This window comes from Aristolochia californica, unplaced genomic scaffold, assembly GCF_029961685.1.
Source record: "Aristolochia californica isolate CCGP_79_NKW_82.1479 unplaced genomic scaffold, dmAriCali1.0.hap1 SCAF_141, whole genome shotgun sequence".
Lineage (NCBI taxonomy): Eukaryota > Viridiplantae > Streptophyta > Magnoliopsida > Piperales > Aristolochiaceae > Aristolochia > Aristolochia californica.
This window is the reverse complement of record NW_027181817.1, coordinates 6,739-26,055: the sequence shown is the minus strand read 5'-3', so window position 1 is coordinate 26,055 and position 19,317 is coordinate 6,739. Positions and strand designations below refer to the sequence as shown.

At 48.2% G+C, this 19,317-nt stretch overlaps 2 protein-coding genes, 2 non-coding genes and 1 pseudogene across 4 annotated transcripts; 4 read left to right on the top strand and 1 right to left on the bottom strand.

Moving 5' to 3' along the window:
• The first annotated feature begins 683 nt into the window (after nucleotides 1-683).
• On the top strand, nucleotides 684-3,305 carry LOC137951004 (cytochrome c oxidase subunit 3-like). Its single transcript, XM_068797606.1, is given in 4 exon segments — nucleotides 684-1,401; nucleotides 1,638-1,669; nucleotides 1,671-1,713; nucleotides 2,025-3,305. Coding segments are annotated over 4 exon segments (1,329 nt in total). The 5' UTR covers nucleotides 684-930; the 3' UTR covers nucleotides 2,808-3,305.
• Nucleotides 3,306-4,301: 996 nt separating this feature from the next.
• Nucleotides 4,302-4,373, top strand: TRNAN-GUU (transfer RNA asparagine (anticodon GUU)). Its single transcript has one exon. It is a non-coding gene; the product is annotated as a tRNA-Asn (tRNA).
• A 1,160-nt stretch (nucleotides 4,374-5,533) lies between these two features.
• On the top strand, nucleotides 5,534-5,616 carry TRNAY-GUA (transfer RNA tyrosine (anticodon GUA)). Its single transcript has one exon. It is a non-coding gene; the product is annotated as a tRNA-Tyr (tRNA).
• Nucleotides 5,617-13,257: 7,641 nt separating this feature from the next.
• LOC137951003 (uncharacterized) lies at nucleotides 13,258-13,547 on the bottom strand (annotated as a pseudogene).
• A 2,826-nt stretch (nucleotides 13,548-16,373) lies between these two features.
• LOC137951002 (small ribosomal subunit protein uS11m-like) lies at nucleotides 16,374-17,539 on the top strand. The gene has a single exon (XM_068797604.1). It carries the CDS (start codon nucleotides 16,826-16,828, stop codon nucleotides 17,381-17,383), a length of 558 nt encoding a protein of 185 aa, XP_068653705.1. The 5' UTR covers nucleotides 16,374-16,825; the 3' UTR covers nucleotides 17,384-17,539.
• The last annotated feature ends 1,778 nt before the right edge of the window (nucleotides 17,540-19,317 follow it).

Below are 19,317 nucleotides of genomic sequence, written 5' to 3'. Positions count from 1 at the left end.
GAATAGAATAGGGCGACTTGCTCTGACCAACACTCCACTTTTGGCTCTGTCCATGGAGCGTATGAATTTCCTGGAATGTAGATAGACCAAAAAAGGGAATTCAGGGATAGGAATAGGAATTATAGTACCATTGGAAGAAGGGGCACCTGTGGGAACATCTCTACTGACGAACCATTTCAATAGTACGGGTGCTGCCGTGCCACGAGGCACGACCATGGAAGTAATGAAAAAGAAGAAGTTCTGTAGTTGGACCATTGATTCGATTCCGTTCTATTTTCGCTTCTCCAGAGAAGATGAGACGCTAAAAATGAAAGTGTTCGCAACGCATACCGAAAGGGTACCAATGAAGCCGACTATTAATGACTAGTTCGAACACTTTAAGCGGTTTGATCCCTTATTTGATAAGACCGATCTTTTTAGTATGACACAAAACCAAACCGAAATAGTTCGGAGCCAACAAGCAACGGCCCGCATGGCCACACCAACCCTCGCGTTAGCGCAGCCGTTTGATTGCTCCCCCTAATCCCTATGAAAAAGATCGATCAGCTGGAAATCTCGCTTAAAGTACCAAGAGAAGCTTAAACAGTATCTCAAAAAGAAAGAAGAATTAATTGAATAAAATAAAAAGAAGAAGTCATGAAGAAGTTCCAAATGAGAGATTTTGCGTATATATAATATATACAAGGATTGGCTCCGCCAAAGTAGTGCTTCATGAGCGAGGCGGCATCTCTTTTCGCCCTTATTTGTGTTTGTGCGTGCATCTTTCTTTCCTTTTAGCTTTCCGCTGGTTAAGAACCAACAAACAACCTTTGTTTTCGTGTAGTTCTGTTCTGCACAACTTGTACATTGTACAGGAAGGACTTGCCGCTAGCGCACTGCTGGGGCCCAAGTGCTTGCTGTCTGGAGAGATTCATTTTCTCGGATTCAATAATGCCTCAACTGGATAAATTCACTTATTTCACACAATTCTTCTGGTCATGCCTTCTCCTCTTTACTTTTTATATTCCCATATGCAATGATGGAGATGGAGTACTTGGGATCAGCAGAATTCTCAAACTACGGAACCAACTGGTTTCACACCGGGTCAACAACATCCTCCGCAAGGACCCCAACAGTTTGGAAGATATCTCGAGAAAAGGTTTTAGCACCGGTGTATCCTATATGTACTCAAGTTTATTCGAAGTATCCCAATGGTGTAACGCCGTCGACTTATTGGGAAAAAGGAGGAAAATCACTTTTCTCTCTTCTTTCTCCGAAATAAGTTGCTCACGAGGAATGGAAAGACACATTATATATTTGATCTCGAAGTCCTCATATAGCACTTCTTCCAGTCCAGGATGGGGGATCACTTGTAGGAATGACATAATGCTAATCCATGTTCCACACGGCCAAGGAAGCATCGTTTTTTAATCTCATTATTACTTGGTCGTTCGGAAGAGAATCTTTCTCGATCAGAATAGTGGAATGGAAGGCACTACTTTGGGCTCCTTTTCAAATCGCCCCGCGAAGACGGACGTTCAGAAAGGTTCTCGAGATTCTCAATCAAATCAATCGTCCAGGCGTGCGGGAGCGAGACCAAGCCGAGCCACTAGGACAGTCAGCCCTTCCCACGTGTCAAGTTGAATAAATGAATGCAGCCTCAACCAGAGAGATCAACCTGCGCGTTTTCGCGGGCCGCCGGCGGCGCAGAACGAACTAATCCGCGACCGGCAAGTTTTCCTTTTCCGGACTGAATTGTGAGAAAAATGCTTGCTACAAATCAAAGAAAGCAAAGAAAGAAGGTCCATTTTCCCACGTAGTTCGTCGGTCAAACCAACGCGATTTTCTTCTCAAAGTCATAGAGAGATCTTTTTCTAGTCACACTTTTCTCAATGCAATGAAAGAACCATCCCTTCCTTCCTAAAAGTTTGTCCTGTCAGATAGAAAGAAATTTAGACCCCGCCCTTCTTTACCACTTGAGGGGGTGGGGGTGAAGGGGGGGTTTACATACAACCGGGACTTTGTGGTTTATGATGGAATCTCAGAAACATTCTTATCATTTGGTAGATCCAAGTCCATGGCCTATTTCGGGTTCACTCGGAGCTTTAGCAACAACCGTAGGAGGTGTGATGTACATGCACCCATTTCAAGGGGGTGCAACACTTCTCAGTTTGGGCCTGATATTTATCCTATATACCATGTTCGTATGGTGGCGCGATGTTCTACGTGAATCCACGTTCGAAGGACATCATACCAAAGTCGTACAATTAGGACCTCGATATGGTTCTATTCCGTTCATCGTTTCGGAGGTTATGTTCTTTTTTGCTCTTTTTTGGGCTTCTTCTCATTCTTCTTTGGCACCTACGGTAGAGATCGGAGGTCTTTGGCCCCCAAAAGGGATTGGGGTTTTAGATCCTCGGGAAATCCCTTTTCTTAATACCACTATTCCCCCCTCATCCTCCGCTGCCGTAACTTGGGCTCATCATGCTATACTCGCAGGAAAGGAAAAACGAGCAGTTTACGCTTTAGTAGCTACCGTTTCACTGGCTCTAGTATCCACAGGCTTTCAAGGAATGGAATATTACCAAGCACCCTCCACTATTTCGGATAGTATTTATGGTTCTACCTTTTTCTTAGCAACTGGCTTTCATGGTTTTCATGTGATTATAGGTACTCTTTTCTCGATCATATGTGGTATTCGCCAATATCTTGGTCATCTGACCAAGGAGCATCACGTTGGCTTTGAAGCAGCTGCATGGTACTGGCATTTTGTAGACGTGGTTCGGTTATTCCCATTTGTCTCTATCTATTGGTGGGGAGGTATATGAAAGAACGAATAAGTGGATTGAGGAATGAAAGCTCGAAGACAAAGAGAACCGGGCTTTTCCAAAGAATTACTGCAGCTTTCCCACCCCCTTTGATTAGCATTTCAAAAAAAGTATATACTTCCCTACCTAATCTCTCTTTATTCTTGCACATAAATGTAGGGATCGAAGAGATTATGGCTGATCATGTTCACCAAGAAATGATCCGAAATTTGATCTTGGTCTATTTGAGATTGTTCCTTTTAATCGTAATCAAAGATCTTTTTTTGTTAATCGTTTCTTTTCCAAACTTTTCGAAGAACCTAATGGATCGAACTAATCCTTGACTGCAACGAAACATATCGGACTTGCGTTGCGGAAGGAACGTTCTGATAAGGAGGCTGAGTTTAATTGCAATTAGGGGAGCAAGCAACCTCGTTTTGCCGTTTCCTTCAAGGCACGGCCCTGCTCACCTTTCGGAATCTTTGATTCATGGCCGGGGAGATCAAGGCGCAGATCGGTCCGAAGCGAGCAGCAAGCTGGTGAGCAAGCGCACACGCCCCTTATAGCAATAGTAGCCCTGCGGGCCCCTTTGGCTACTATTGCTATAAGGTAAGGGGCTTTCAGCACCAAGGCCCTCTTGCTACAGGGGCAGCAGACTGAGAAGAGTGCCCGGCGGCTTGTGCGCTAGCAGCTTCGCTGCTCCGCTCGTTGCTTGACTTGCCTGACTCCATAGGGGCCCAAGCTCTTGCCGGCAGCCGTCTCGCTCGCTCACCTTTTGAAGCTGCTTGAAGTGATCGCTGTGTTCAAAAATGACACGAGGATATGAATGAGTAGATGTTGGTCGAAAACGAACGTCTCTCATTCACAATGGAACAGAATGGTCTCGCTCGATGCGTCATTTGATTTGGTGTATATTCACCATCAGAGTTCTCTTCGAAACTCAAACCCCAACCTATAAAAGAATGCTACAATGTTCGAAATTCTCAACTTAACACGCCCTCTCACTTCGCGACCTCCCACTACTTCATCTACCGAAATGACCGGGCAGATCTCATGTATTCTAGCATTCAACAAGCTCATGATCCTTAGGCTATACAGCATGGAGCAGGCAGAGAGATGAAAACCTTCTCCTGCTTGCTTGATCGGAATCGATTCTATGATTGAATAGCAGACTACTTTGTAGTAGAAACTCGGAGAGACAGACAGAGAGGGGACTCTCTCATACCTGCAAACTCCTAGGATTAGAAGCCTAGTTTTTGGCAGGAATAGTTCCAGCCTTTGTTGCCCCTCGGTAGAGTGAGTCTACTTAGCAGGACGCAGAGATCGATTGATCAATATGCATCTCGAGAGTGGATGGTTGACCGCCGCCCCCTTGTCCTGGAGGCTCTCCGGCCGGGGAGGCAAAGGGGATTGCTATCGTCACCTTTTCTCCCGGTGTATGTGAAAAAATCAAAGTGACGAACCCGGTCTGCGGTTGGTCCAAAGAACGAGAGTCGGCTTCCTTAAGGGAGTTCTTCCTCAGTAGCTCAGTGGTAGAGCGGTCGGCTGTTAACTGATTGGTCGTAGGTTCAAATCCTACTTGGGGAGAATTGATAGTTATCGCTTTTCTGACCTAGCGACCCCTGTCCTTCTCCCGTGTTTCTAAACTAGCAGAATCGTCAAACGGGACATCAAAAGTGGTAAGTTGATTGTTGGAAATGTCTTCCTCACTCTCGTATAGGTGAACTTGGTTCGTTCAATTCTTAGGAAGAAGAAGGATCCACTGGGAATGAATGGGAAGACTGGAGTAGTATCTTCATTAGGCTCCAGGAATTAGTCTCCACTAGCTCCATTCGAAGAACGAACAAGAAAAGGGTGACTGTTTAGGTAGGATGGATGTGGTCCAATGGCTAAAGCTCTGCCAGCTTCTTGTAGACTGGCAGTCTCCGAGTTGTTTTTGGGTGGGATGGTAGAGTTTTTCTTCGCCACTAGTGGCAACGAAGTCCTTGGTAATTAGCAAGGGGGAAGGAAGATCTCCACTCATTCATTCAGTGCCTGCGGTAAGGCGCGACCCTAAAGAATGCGGGGGCAAGCTTGCTGTAGCCCTATTTTAGTAGACTAGTAAGCGTAAGCTATTTAAGTAGGCTCGAGAAGGGTAGGCTCGCTGCTTCGCTCAGCAGAAGAGTACGCGCGCCTGACACTAGCGCACAAGCCCTAAGGCACTTGCAGCCCCTTTACGTAAGAGGCGCCGTAGGCTCTCTTACTACAAGGGGCGGAGCACCTTTACTACAGAGGCGCCGTAGGCTCTCTTACTACAAGGGGCGGAGCACCTTTACTACAGAGGCGCCGTAGGCTCTCTTACTACAAGGGGCGGAGCACCTTTACTACAGAGGGGCACTTTTTGAAGCTGGCTCGTTCATTCACTTGCTCATGAACTCGCTGCTTCGCCAGAAGCTACTAGTCGCCTCCTTTCCTCCGCGGAAAGATGCTTAGCCAGAAGCGACGAAGGAGGGGGGCTGGGGAAGGCCGACGACTACATGAGGGGGAAGCTGTCGGATTAGCTTTGCCCCTTGCTTTACAGAGATTGTTATGAACTGACTAAATGACTAGATTCTCCCGGAACGCTAGCTAAGCAATCAAACGGCTGCGCTAACGCGAGGGTTGGTGTGGCCATGCGGGCCGTTGCTTGTTCCCTTCAATCAAATCAATAAGAACGCAGCCCTCCTTCTTATTCAGGAACCCATTGAGGGGGGCCTCGGCCAGGGAAGGGGAGAGTGGCCGAGTGGTTAAAAGCGACAGACTGTAAATCTGTTGATGGTTTTCTACGTAGGTTCGAATCCTGCCTCTCCCACTCCGACTTAAGAGAAGAGAAAGGAGGCATTCGTCAGCGTAGGAAGGCCAACCGAGCGAAGCTCTTTCTTTTTTGTGGCCGTGCCGTGAAGTGAAATTGTATCGTATGTTAGTTAGAGAGGTTGGCGAACTACTACGATCTATAGATTCCCCATCTATATCCAATCCCAACGAGAATAGAAGCGAGTCGCTTCCGGCTTGTAGTCGTAGTCTGTTAGTCTCTGTAGTCGGCATTCCTACACGCACGCGTCCGCCAGAATGCCTCCGCAGGTTCGGGACGAAGCCAAACCGAGACATACGATAGGCGAAGGAAGCGCCCCCCATTTCATAGCGCCTGGGGAAGGCAAGTGTGATCGAGGATTGGAGAGGAGAGGTGGAAGAAAAGGCTCGGGATGGATTTAGGAGTCTTTGTGCGAGCCGTATGCGGTGAGAGTCGCACGTACGGTAACGAGGGGGGTTCGCGTCTATACGTGTAGTGTGGTGGTTGGGCCTACCCACCCTCTTTGTTCCATGATCTATGGGTCTACTGGAGCTACCCACTTCGATCAATTAGCCAAGATTTTGACCGGATACGAAATCACTGGTGCTCGATCTAGTGGTCTTTTTATGGGGATTCTTTCTATCGCTGTAGGATCCCTATTCAAGATCACTGCAGTTCCTCTTCGGGCGGCTGTAGGACGGACAGCCGCCTATAGGTGGTAGGGTAGGGTGGGTGGTACCGCTCTGATTGCGGCCAATCTTCCTAACCGCGCGCGGGCCGGGCTTAGAGCGCGTGAAACTCATCACTACCTCGTAAGGGCGTTGAAACCATAGCATGTTACACGAAAGCGCCGCTTTCTCTGGAGTGTTGTCACACAGCTGCCCGCCTAGAAGAGCCACTCGCTCTGTAGTGTTGTCACACAAGATAAGCACTTAGCCCGCCTGCTGGCCGGGCGAATCGAAGTGATCTTCCGGTCAACTGTCCACCCAGTCAAGTGCAAAAAACACAGTGGAATCACGCAACGCACGCAGCTGGTGTGCTTCCTGCCCACGAGGAAAGAAAGAAGAGCGACAAGGTTCAGTTCTGATTTGACTGTTTGCAGCATGGGAGCTGATTACCCAAAAAATCCCTGGGAACAATGAGAAAAAAAAGATATCTCGGTAACGAAAACTATAGGGGGCTGTATTGGCGAGATCCAACGGTGAACAGCTGCCCAAAAGAAAAACCGCCTGGAAGTCCGAGGACCTTTAGTACCGTACCCTACCCCCGAACCAGCAGCTTTCGCGCCAAGCAAGACCGCCCTTGTCCCTTTCCTTTCTCCATTCAGCCTCCTTCTTTGCTTTGTTCCATTCCAATAGAGTCTAAGGCAAAGCGTCAGTGGTTCGTATGCCTACCTTACCTACTTGACGAAAGGGAACGAACTTCGTTTCGTTTCCGGGTTGATGGATGAGGGGAGCCTCACTCTTTCCTTTTGATTATGTCGTGACGCTTTGGTTACCGGCGAACGCTTCCAAAGGCGACCCTCTAGAGTTTCCGGCTCTTTCCTAGATTGAAGTAGCCTAGCTAGCTAGCGCACAAGCCCAAAGGCCATAGGGGGCACCGCACACGCCCAAAGTAGCAAGAGGGGCCTACAGCCCTCTTGCGACTTTGGGCTACGCACCTTTACCTTGTCGCGCGCTTCTCGCTTGCCCTATTGGGCCCTATTGTGTAAAGGCGCTTTATAGGCAGGCTTCTCGCTCTATTGCAACTTTGGGCGTGTGCGCCTGACGTGAGAGGGGGGCACTTGCAGCCCGAAAGAAGTCACTATCAAACTGCTCGCCCTACTGAAGTACCAAAGGTGCGCTCCGCCCTAATTAATTGGTTTGCGACTGTTTGAAGCTGAAAAACTCCTGCGCGCGCCTGACACTAGCGCACAAGCCCTAAGGCACTTGCAGCACACGCCCAAAGTAGCAAGAGGGCCTCTGCTGCCCTAAGGCACTTGCAGCCTTAGGGCTTGTGCGCTAGCTTGACCTTGGGGGCCCGCTGGCTTTGAGCGAGCGCATCCGCGCTCCGCTCACTGGGGAAGGAAAACGCTTTCGGAGATCGAGATTTTCTTTCTTTTTCATCGAAAACGAAGAAGGCCTACGGTGCGTGTTATCTGAAGGGCGAAGAGAACACGCTTTTTCGACCGCGGTGGTATGATTGCCGGGCCCTCTCCTCGTTCCGCCCGCAGGCCTATTGGGATAGCAGCCTTCGGGCTTTGCCCGCCCTTTCTAATAAAGAATTCCGGCTCGGCCCGGGAAAGCGCTGGCAACAAAAGAAAGGAAGGGGTCCATGTAGCTGCTGCGCCCGCCCCCTTATAGCAATAGGGCAGCAGGTTCGGCATCTACTACAAAAGAGAGAATCCACTTCAGATAACCACGCCTCTGCTAGGCAGCGTGTGGAATGGCCAAGAGCGGACCTTTTTGGATATATAATCCAAGTCGAGAGTGGAGTTACGGGAACAGCCGTCTGATGGAAAACCACTTTCACGTTCGGTTCAGAGAGCACTTTTTTCGTTGAGAATTCCTCGTTCCCTTTCGTGTGAATTCCCCAGCGGCGAATTAACAACTTGTGGGGCCCTATCTATTCCATCTCTCGAGCCCCGAAGAAAACCCCCCTCCCCTTCGGACTCCATATCTCTTTTGACTCTATATATGTGGGCACCTGATATCTATGAGGGTTCACCCACCCCGGTTACAGCATTCCTTTCTATTGCGCCTAAAATCTCTATTTCTGCAAATATGTCACGTGTTTCTATTTATGGTTCCTATGGAGCTACATTGCAACAAATCTTCTTTTTCTGCAGCATTGCTTCTATGATCTTAGGAGCACTGGCCGCCATGGCCCAAACGAAAGTCAAAAGACCTCTAGCTCATAGTTCGATTGGACATGTAGGTTATATTCGTACTGGTTTCTCATGTGGAACCATAGAAGGAATTCAATCACTACTAATTGGTATCTTTATTTATGCATCAATGACGATAGATGCATTCGCCATAGTTCCAGCATTACGGCAAACCCGTGTCAAATATATAGCGGATTTTGGCGCTCTAGCCAAAACGAATCCTATTTCGGCTATTACCTTCTCCATTACTATGTTCTCATACGCAGGAATACCCCCGTTAGCCGGCTTTCGTAGCAAATTCTATTTGTTCTTCGCCGCTTTGGGTTGTGGGGCTTACTTCCTAGCCCCAGTGGGAGTAGTGACTAGCGTTATAGGTCGTTGGGCGGCCGGAAGGTTGCCATGAGTAAGTCAGTTTGGGGGACCGAAGGCTGTTCTCCGTGCACCGGACACGTAGCTTACCGAATCAGTTGCGACACGGATGGGAATGCATGCTACGAAAGAAAGGGTCGATAAAGAGACATCAACCGTCTACTCAATATCCTTGGTAGAGTCCACAATCACTACACGAGATGAACCTGGGTTTGGTGAATTTCAGTTGGCCTTAGGTGTAATAGGACTCCCAGTTACTGCGCGCGATCGTATACTGAGGTGCTCCCCGCCGGTTGTTGGAACGACGCGAGCCGGGCCGGGCCTCGATTCAGAAAGATGAAGGGAAAGAGGTGACTAATTCCCCATCTCATTGGGGCGGAAAACGAATCGACATCTCGATGTGATACAGCCTATTCTTTTTTTGTTGGGAAAGAACGGCGAAGTCCATCCGAACCTGAAGAATAAGAGGAGAGCAAAGCGCCAATGGCGCGCGAAGCGCATGCGGAACGGGCACGGAGAAAAAAAAAAAGTGTGTGGAGGAGAAGCAGCCGAGCTCATTCCCTTCGCTTCCTGGGCCCAAAGCAGTGCAGTGTTTCCTGGCCAAATCAAGGATTTGGGGCTTCTTGCTACATTATTTATATTTAGATGTAGTAAGATATATGAATAGAAAGATAGATCCTCCTATCCGATTGAGATTATAATATCTAAAAAAGAATCGATTTCATTCAACGTTTGATTCAAAGAACTGCGCTTAGCCCCCCCGCTCATGAAACGGCTCTGCTGCAATGGATGGCAGAGGGTCCGTAGTACCCGAAGCACTGGAGTGATCCAGTAGCCGGGAAGGGGCCTAGAAGTGCCTACGTATACACCACACTACACTTGGCTCTACACATTTACAGAGCTAACCCCTGTCCAGTGTCTGGCAGAGCGGCGGGGGGCTTCAATCCTTACTCCTTATCCCCAGCCCAGGCTAATGGGGCCTTACTTATTCAGGGGGGAGAGTTTAGCCTCGAGAAGCACTGTTGAGAGGAAGATCCTTGGCCCCTCTTCATTCTCTACAGGGGTCTCTGCCCACATGGAAGCGGGGCAGAGATGGAAGAGATCGAACACGAGAATAAGAAGCAAGCTCACCTTCCTTTTTTCTCATTTTGATAGAGGGGGATGGAGAAAGTGGACAAAACAGACTCCAATTTCCCAGTCGAAAAGACCTTTTTCTTATCGAAAAAGAGGAAAAGATTCATCTTGAAAACGCTCCTAACCCAGTGAGCGGAGCGCGGATGCGCTCGCTCAAAGCGCGAAAGCCTGCGAGCGAAGCAGCGAAGCGAGCCAGAAAGCGCACAAGCCTTAGGGCACTCCAAGTGAAAGCCTGCGAGCGAAGCAGCGAAGCAAGCCAGAAAGCGTCAAAAAGTGCCCCTCTTACTACAAGGTGCTGAATAGCCCCCTATTACTACTTTGTGCGTAGCCCCTTGTAGTAAGAGAGCCTACGGCGCCTATTACTACTTGGGGCTTGTGCGCTAGAAGCGGGCGTGTAAGCGCACACGCCTTAGGGCACTGCAGCCTTAGGGCGTGTGCGCTTTATGGCCTTGGGGCTTCAAAAAGTGCCCCTCTTGCTACTTTGGGCGTGTGCGAAGAGCGAGCGCACACGCCATACTAGCGCACAAGCAATAGGGGCCTACGGCCCTATTGCTACAGGGGCTTTCTACCTGATAGCAAGAGTGCGATAAGCACCAATTGCGTCAGGTGCGTAGCCCTGACGCTTAAGAGCTTGACGCGCGAGAGGGGCATGTGCGCATGGCAGCAAGTGGGCTTGAGCGCTAGCTTTGAGCGGTTTTTCAGCTTCCTTCGTAGAGCCGTGTATTGTAAGTGATCCGAACCTGCCCGGAGCGAGCCCCCCTGAGAGGCAAGTGAAGTTGGTGAGCCGTATGATGGGCAACTATCTCCTGCGGTTCGGAGAGGACTCAGCTGTTAGTTAGTACCCCCAAGGTCTTGGGGTGGCCCCTTTCACTCTATTTTATTATATACGCTTAGCGAAAATCATGTTTTTTGATACACCTAGGACATGGATTCTATATGAACCAATGGATCGTGACAAGTCGTTACTACTAGCAATGACTTCCTCTTTCATTACTTCATCCTTTCCATTTCCCTCTCCCTTGTTCTCAGTGACTCATCAAATGGCACTCAGTTCATATCTGTAAGTTCGATCATTGACAAGGTTCAAAGAAAGGGTGGGCCATTGATAAAGAATATATTCCAAACCACAATGCTAGCAGATGCGGGCCTCTGCTTTTCTTTTCATTAATGAAACCTGCCAGTTATTATGGACTCCAATCAAAAGGCAAAATCTAAATATATAGGATTATGGAGGCCTTTGCCTTTTTGTTCAAAATATAAAATAGACGTGGGTGGCCTGTGGTGGTTCTGACAATGTTCGTTCAATCAAGAAGCATTCTTCTTTTTCTTAACTTAAGAAGAGGGAGGAGACAGACTTGGGACCTATGAACGGAACAACACAACAAAGATGATGAAATGAAGAAGAAAGAACGGGAGGCGCCCTATTAGTAAGTTGGCAAGGACTGACGAACTACTTACTTGTGTTTGGTTAACTACTTGACTGACTTGGGGTTCTTTCTCGTAAGTGGTACACCCTGCACGCACACTCACTATATCTATATACGTATACGTTGATAGCCTTTCGGCGCCGCCTCTCTCTACTACATACAGTTGTTTCAGGCCGAACACAAGGTCTTAGGCCCGGATCCGATTATTGTTCGGGTACGAAGCTACGCTATTCAAAGCTGAGAGCGGTTCAAGAACCAATGCAAGCAACCCCGAAGCGCATTCCAGGGATAATAGTTGACTGGGAACTTCTGGAGTTCTTTCTGCGTCCACCGTTCCACATTCCGACGACGCCTCCCGTTCTTTCCTCTCTGAGCGACGAATTGGCTGTTTACAAACAAGCATTCAAGAAAGCAATATGTCTTCTGTTCTGAACTTGATAGACCGGGTGAGCCATGAACATGAGCTATAGGGGTGACGAAAAGAGAGAAGCGTTATGAGGATTGGATTGGGGAGTTTAGAAAAAGGCTCCGAAGGTGTCAAGAGCTAGAATAAGGTCTTCTATTTGAGTTGAGAACCGGAATAATAAGGTAAGTATAAGTATACGAGTTGATAACAGAACAAAGAACCCCAACTTCTAGAGGAAGAAATAATGTTGGTTTCATTTCCAAGTTTTCTTTTCACACTATCGAAATGCGAGTTTCAGTGAGCCCACATTTCGATCAGAGAGAGCCCAGCAAGCCCCAGCTGAAGTGAGCGCTCAAATCAAAGCGAGACGAAGCTCGCCGGCTTCTAGCGCACAAGCCCGCGGGCACTTGCTTTGCTGCCCTTGCGGGCTTAGAGTGCCCGCGGGCACTGCAGCTGCAGAGGCCGTTGGCTTGAGTGAGCCGTCGTGCCCCCCTCTTGCAATTTTTTGCCCACTTGCTGCCATGCGCACACGCCCCTTGGCTCCTTATAGCAATAGTGGCACCCGCGCTTCGCTCGCAGGCGTGAGCGCCGTCGGCTTGAGCGCTTAGGCTTTCGAGCCTCCCTGGATCGTGGTCCGTTGGCTGGTCCTTGTTTGGTCATAAGGATCATCGTTCTTATTAGGTCAGGGGCGGCCGGCCCGGGGGTTACCCGCGATTGGTAATGGCACAACAAGAAGAGGGGTAGGGGAGACAAGGTTACGCGCTGGGTAGCGCAGCGCATCTGTTTCGGGTACAGAGGCGACGAGGGGTGCTAACCCGGCAACCCAACCCAGCAGGGCAGGGGCGGGCCGGCCATAGGTTCGAATCCTGCCACCTTTCTTGTGGATCATCCTGTGGTTACCGGATGATGGGAATAAGCAATTTAGAAATGAGCACGAAATGTCAATAAATTCATTGTCTCATTATTCGTTATTTCCGGGTCTTTTCGTTGCATTCACTTACAACAAGAAACAACCACCAGCGTTTGGTGCAGCACCTGCATTTTGGTGCATTCTTCTTCCTTTCCTTGGTCTTTCGTTCCGTCATCTTCCTAATAACTTATCCAATTACAACGTATTAACCGCTAATGCACCTTTCTTTTATCAAATCTCAGGGACATGGTCTAATCATGAGGGTAGTATTTTATCATGGTGTTGGATCCCAAGTTTTTATGGATTCCTTCTTTGTTACCGGGGTCGACCCCAAAGCCATAATGTTTCAAAACGAGGAGGCCATAGAGAAACTCTTTTTTGTTCCTTTGTCTCGAACTTCGTGAAGAACTCCATTCTATCTCTCCCTCGTTACGAACAAAAAAGTGAGTTGTACACTCCCAAAGTTCTACGAACCCTTGTTGATTCTGAACTTCGTTCGCGAAGGAACCGGACTTTTGACGGGCCAGCCCTTTTTTATGCGCCGCTTTACCCTGGAAGGAAAATGAGCTTTGCTCCTCTGGGCGCTAGGCGCTCCCGTGGTTCGCGAGAAGGAAAAAGGACTCATCTTTTGTTGCATCTGGCACGAGATGAAAAAGAGAGAGCTTCGTCTATTGATGAACAGCGGATTGACTCCGCTGTTGGCATTGCTTTGTTTTTCTCTCCTTTCCTATCAGCGAGTTCCGATCCTTTTGTTCGAAATTTCTTCGTTCGTACCGAACCGCTTGCAGAATCAAATCCTGTTCCACAAGATCAATTATCAGCTATACATCCTCCTTGCATTTATGCCGGAGACGTCGCCAGTGCTATGGGCTTTGGCTTATGTAGATCAAAAATGATGAATGGGATTGTTGCACTCCACTCGCCGCCAATGCGGAAGGATGCCGCCGAAAAGAATGGAACGCTGCTTCGCTCTGCTGGATGCGTCGGATCCCGTATAACAAGAGAGCTCTTTACCCTCAAATTCAAACATGTGGGCGCAAAATGCTATCCTGCTCTATTGTTGCGTAGCAATAGAAGCCTGCTCATGCAGCTTCGGCGGCGCTTTTTCGCCTTCTCTTCGCTCTGGACAGGAGCGCTAATGGACACGGGGAGGGAGCAGGCGAAGCGTGTCGTTCGTAATGGAAAGAAAGATACCACTACTTCGCCTCTTTGTTGGACCGCCGGCGCGAACACTGTGGTCTCTGACCAGGACCAGGAACCCATTCGAATTTGGATCTTGACATGTCGGTTGTTTTTAACCGTAGGCATCTTGCCAGGAAGTTGGTGGGCTCATCATGAATTAGGTCGGGGTGGCTGGTGGTTTCGGGATCCCGTAGAAAATGCTTCTTTTATGCCTCGGGTATTAGCCACAGCTCGTATTCATTCAGTAATTCTACCCCTTCTGAATTCTTGGACCTCGCTTCTTAATATTGTGACTCTTCCATGCTGTGTCTCAGGAACCTCTTCAATACGGTCCGGATTGCTAGCTCCCGTTCATAGTTCTGCTACAGATGATACACGAGGAATCTTTTTATGGCTGTTCTTCCCCGGCATATCTATGATTCTTTTCTCCCAGATGAAGCAGCAGGCATCGGTCCGTAGAACCTATAAAAAAGAGATGGTTGTGGCGCGAAGTACTCTTGTGCACCTACGTCACTCGGCTCGCGCGCAACCCCGCCCCGTTATGTTATGGAAGAATTGAGCTTCTTGCTGGGCTGGTTATTCAGAGCCAGCAATTGGCTGCCTGATTTCGTCCCGTCCGTTGCGCTTCGGGGGTAACTGTGGCGTGGCTGAATGTAGAGCAGTCCGCTCCTACAGCGTTTGATCAGTAGATTATTTAGAACTTCGGAAGATGGTCAAGGTAGCTTGCTTCCAAGCCACAGCACTAGATGCGCATGTAGTCGTAGTAGTTGGCCCATCATGCCTCTGTTCGTTACTATACTACTTCGGATGAATGGGGAATTACGAAGCTCTTTGATCTGCAGAATAAGGCCTACGAGCTCTCTGTTTTATGGCAGAGATCTCTCTACACCGAGGAACCGAATAACAATGGATCGAAGCCCTCCTCTTCCTTCCAATTAGTGAGATTCCCCGGTGTGGCCGGCCCCGACTACATGGGAACAGATCCTTCTTCCTCGGAATCGAGACTTTTTACCAATTGTCACTTCTAGCGCACAAGCCCCTTAGCCATAGGGCACTGCAGCTTTCTCGCGAGCTCTTTCTTCTCTTTTACATCTCGAAATCGAGCGGGCTTCAAAAAGTGCCCCTCTTGCAACTTTGGGCCCACTTGCTGCCATGCGCACACGCCCCTTGGCTCCTATTGCTATAAGGGGCGTGTGCGCTTGAAAGCCCCCCTATGGAGTCAAGCTGGCTCGCTTCGCTTTTCTCGCTCGCTGGCTTTCGCGTGCAGCTAGCGCGCACTGGAGTTTTCCCTTTACTAGTAGGGGCGCGTCAAGCTAGGCCTGATTAACACTGGAAAATCAATCAATAAGAGACAGAAGCTACCAGCAGTGGGATTAACAATCATATCAATGTTGGGCAAAGGAACTACTTTGGACAATTATTTTATATCTCCGAAATCACTGCGGATTCTGATGCCCCCAGTGGCCAAGGAAACTGGGACAAGGAGATCCGATCTTCATAATCAATGGGACGAATGTTTTGATACCTCCAAGAGCGCACGAATTCCTGCCTTTTTTAACCGAAGGAGCTCATAACTTTATGATGCATTTTCCTCAATTCCTGCTTAACCGGCTTGGCATCGGACCGTACAACCAAGCGGTGCTACTCTACCAAGGAGGAATCGGGACCGATAAGACCATGCAAAAACATCTATGTATTAAGCCAGAAGAGAGGTCAGAGCTGCTTTTTTATCGAAAAAAGATTGCAGCCCTCAGCTGAGTAATCTTGGGGCTGTCCTCGCGAGATTGAAAAAAACTGCCTTTTCGACTAGCAAGGAAGAGCCGTCTTCAATCTGAGTTGGTGCTGGTGGTAAATGAAACTTCTTTGCCAAGATCGAAACTTGTAGCGAAACAGGGCCGGCCAGCCGGATGATTTTTTATGCAAGTCATGAGTGTATGATCGGGAGCCATCTCTTCTATCGTTTCGGGGGAAGATCCCAACCCGAGGTAACGAAGAAGCCCACTCCATGATTTCATGCATTACTCTTCAGGCTAGAAGTAGCTATTTCCCCAGCGGAGAACAGCTAAGGTCCAGTGTGTTGGAAATGCAGCATAGATGATAGGACTTTGAAATGGAGCTATGGGTCCTCGCATTCATTAGCTACCGGTGCCATGCTCGAATATAATATCTTCAAATCCTTGATGTCTTGGTGGGTTGTTCCCGTATGTATCAAGTCGGTGACTGATAGGTAGGAGATCTCGTATATATCTGGATAGAAAGATAGATAACTATAGGGAGTCGTTTTTGTGCATTCATTCATGTACAAAGGTTTAGGTTATCTAGGTACTATGGTTGTTCTCAACCCGGTGGGCTTGTCCCTTTTGCTGTTACAAACTCTGTACGTAGTGGTTCCTCTCCCTTTGCTGAGATCCAATCCAAGAGGTTCTTCCAGTGTTTGAATGTCCCGGGTTCTCTATCATCATAAATAATAGGTGTGGATGGGCTAGATAAGTCAATTCTGATTACAGCTAAAAGAAAGGGAATTGCTCTTCCCGAAGTCAGACTAAGACCGAGTTCTTCGCACACTTCGCACACGCCCCTTATAGCAATAGGGGCTGCAGTGCCCGGCGGCTTGTGCGCTAGCACACGCCCAAAGTAGCAATAGGTGCCGTAGGCACTCTTGCTATCAGGTAGAAAGCCCCTGTACGCAAGAGGGGCACTTTTTGAAGCGGGGCTCAAACCATGCCTCAAGGAAACCGTAGCCCAGTAACCCAAAGGCTCTTCCGAGAGATCCGAGAGACATGGTTCAACTACAACTAATAGTGCACCTTCTCCCACGCATTTCTCAGTAACCACTGAGCACAATTCTTATCTGAAACTACGAACAAGATCTTAAAGCTGTCTCAATAATTGCGGCTCTGGGATTAAGAGTAGAGTTTCTTGTGTCTTATGGATCCATGGAAGACTTATTAGCTAAATTCACTTCTAATACGATGCCCCAGGAAAAAACGACGGCCGAGCGCGTAGAGCAACAAGTTATTGCGGACAGGAGTTTCAAATCCATGAACTTCGTACAGAGCATCTCGGAGGAAGATGAGCAATTGGAGCGGAAAAACAAAGATTTTGTCCATTTACCACCGATCCACAATAAGACCTTTGTTACCGTGACGGATGCTAGGGGGAATAAAAAAACTGGGGCCTCCGCAGGTTGTTTGGAGGAAAGAAAAGGGGGGTCTCGTCTTTCTCGGTATGCAGCTGGAGCAACTGCAGAACATGTAGGGCGATCCGCCAGAAAGATGGGGATGAAGTCGGTTGTAATGAAAGTGAAAGGATCCACTTTTTTCAGGAAAAAGAAAGCTGTGATCTTGAGCTGGAGAGAAGGTTATACCTTTGCTGAGTGTAAGCGAAGTGAAGGAGTAGGAGATCAATCTCAAATTATGTACATCCACGATGTGACCCAACTTCCACATAATGGATGCCGACTCCCCAGGAAACGTCGTGTTCAAATAGTTTAGTTCCAACAATGAAGTTATCCATTTTCACTTGACAACAATTCCGGAAAAAATCTGACTCGGAGGGAAGTGGGAGGGAGCCTTACGCTAGCGCACAAGCCGCCGGGCACTTGCTGCCATACGCACAGCGCACACTAAAGCGGGCACAGCTAGCGCACAAGCCGCCGGGCGTCAAGTGCCCTAAGGCTTGTGCGCTAGTTGCCCCCTATGCTTTGGGGCTAAGCGCACACGCCCCTATTGTGTAAAGGGGCCCGCATGGCTACTATTGCTATTGTAGGCTTGGGGCTTGTGCGCTTGCGGCGTGGCCTTCTTTTGAAGCTGGGCTCCTGGGCAGAATTAGATGGCTGTCATCCCAAGTTTTGTCTCTGATCACAGGCCAGTAGAACATAACTGCCTAGAACGGCCAAAGCTGGGACCCATTCCATTCAGATGTGATCAGACATGGTTTGAGAATCCAGGGTGTTCTGAACCATCCAGCAGCAAGTGGAGAAGGAAAAGTTTCACCCTCCTGTCTTCTCAAAGCAAAGCTCAAATCCTGGACCTTGAGCTTCCAGAAAGACAGGGAGGAAAGAAAGGAAGACTGAAGTGGATATAAGAACGAAACTTGAAATAAGAAAAAGGTAAATCACAAAATAGGATGCAACAGATTAACTATGTGAGAAGGAAGCTGGGTATATTAGAGCAACCATTAGAAACTGGAAAAGAAGAGATTCTCAGACGATTTCTCAATACGGTTGCTAAGCATTGTCAATCGTCGAAATTCCAACTTCATAGCTTCAATTCAGAATGACCAGGGAACCCACAAACGAGACGAGATCAAGAAGGAGAAAGAGGCGAGGCAACAACCTTCTTTCTTCAGCAAAAAACTGGATGGAGAAGAGGTGATAGAAGAGCAAGCCAAGAAAGGATGCTGGAAAATAGATAGGATCCACTGGGAATGACACATTCAAAGATGAACCAGTGAGTACTGAAACTATTAGGTAATATTCGAGAGCAAGCCAAATAAAGCCCCAGGCCCGGACGGCTTTCAAGTTAACCTATTCCGGGACTACTTTCAACGAGATCTAGTGGAATTTAGGGGAAATGGGTCAGTAAACTCATCATTTATCTCCCTGATCCCAAAGGAAACCAGACCTGAGAAGTTAGAGAGATTCAGACCTTCCACAGCGACAAAGGTCATAGCAAACAGATTGGGGAGAAAGAACTTCATTCACAGCAAGGAAGAAGGGTAAAAAAGGACAGAAGCATCACGGAGAACATATGTAGTGTCCAAGAAGCAATCTATGAAGCCAAACGAGGGAAAAGAAAAGAAGACGGATGATAGTCAAACTGGACATGGACAGCGCATATGACAGGCTAAATTTGAGATTCATCTTTCAAATAATCTTTCTTTAATAAGAGCCCTGCATTTCAAAGGATTGCTGCAATGGTAAATGGCAGACGCAGACCAGGAAGCTAGTATTTGCAGTGAATCCCCCTACCTATACATAATGAATGCCGAAATCCTGGGTAGATGACTCAACAGAGCAATGGAAGAAGGGGGGAGATCAGGTATGTATGCTTCTAGCCCCGACAGCAAGAGCAATGAATCATTGGCTTTTCGCCGATTACACGAAACTAGTAGGGGAAGCATCATCCAAGGAAGGGTCTCCGAGAAATTCTAGAGCAGTTCTGCAGAGCCTCTGGAGCAGCAATTCACTCTTTGAAAAGCTCCTCTAAGAGAAGAGAGCCCAGAAAAGAAAAAAAGAGATTATGGGCATCAGTGCAGCTAGGAGTGAAATCTATTCATATAAAGTCAAGTAAGTCCCCGGGAAAAGACAAGCCTGAAAGACTGGTAAGCGGTCATAGAGCAAATCCAACGAAGAATAATTGAACTTCCGCAATCGGTACGGTGGCTATCGCTCCCTGGAAGAGTCAAACTTCAAAAAGTGGGGAAA

Excerpts from the sequence above, each read along its gene's own strand:
- LOC137951002 (XM_068797604.1), top strand. The coding sequence starts at position 16,826 with ATGGAAGACTTATTAGCTAAATTCACTTCTAATACGATGCCCCAGGAA.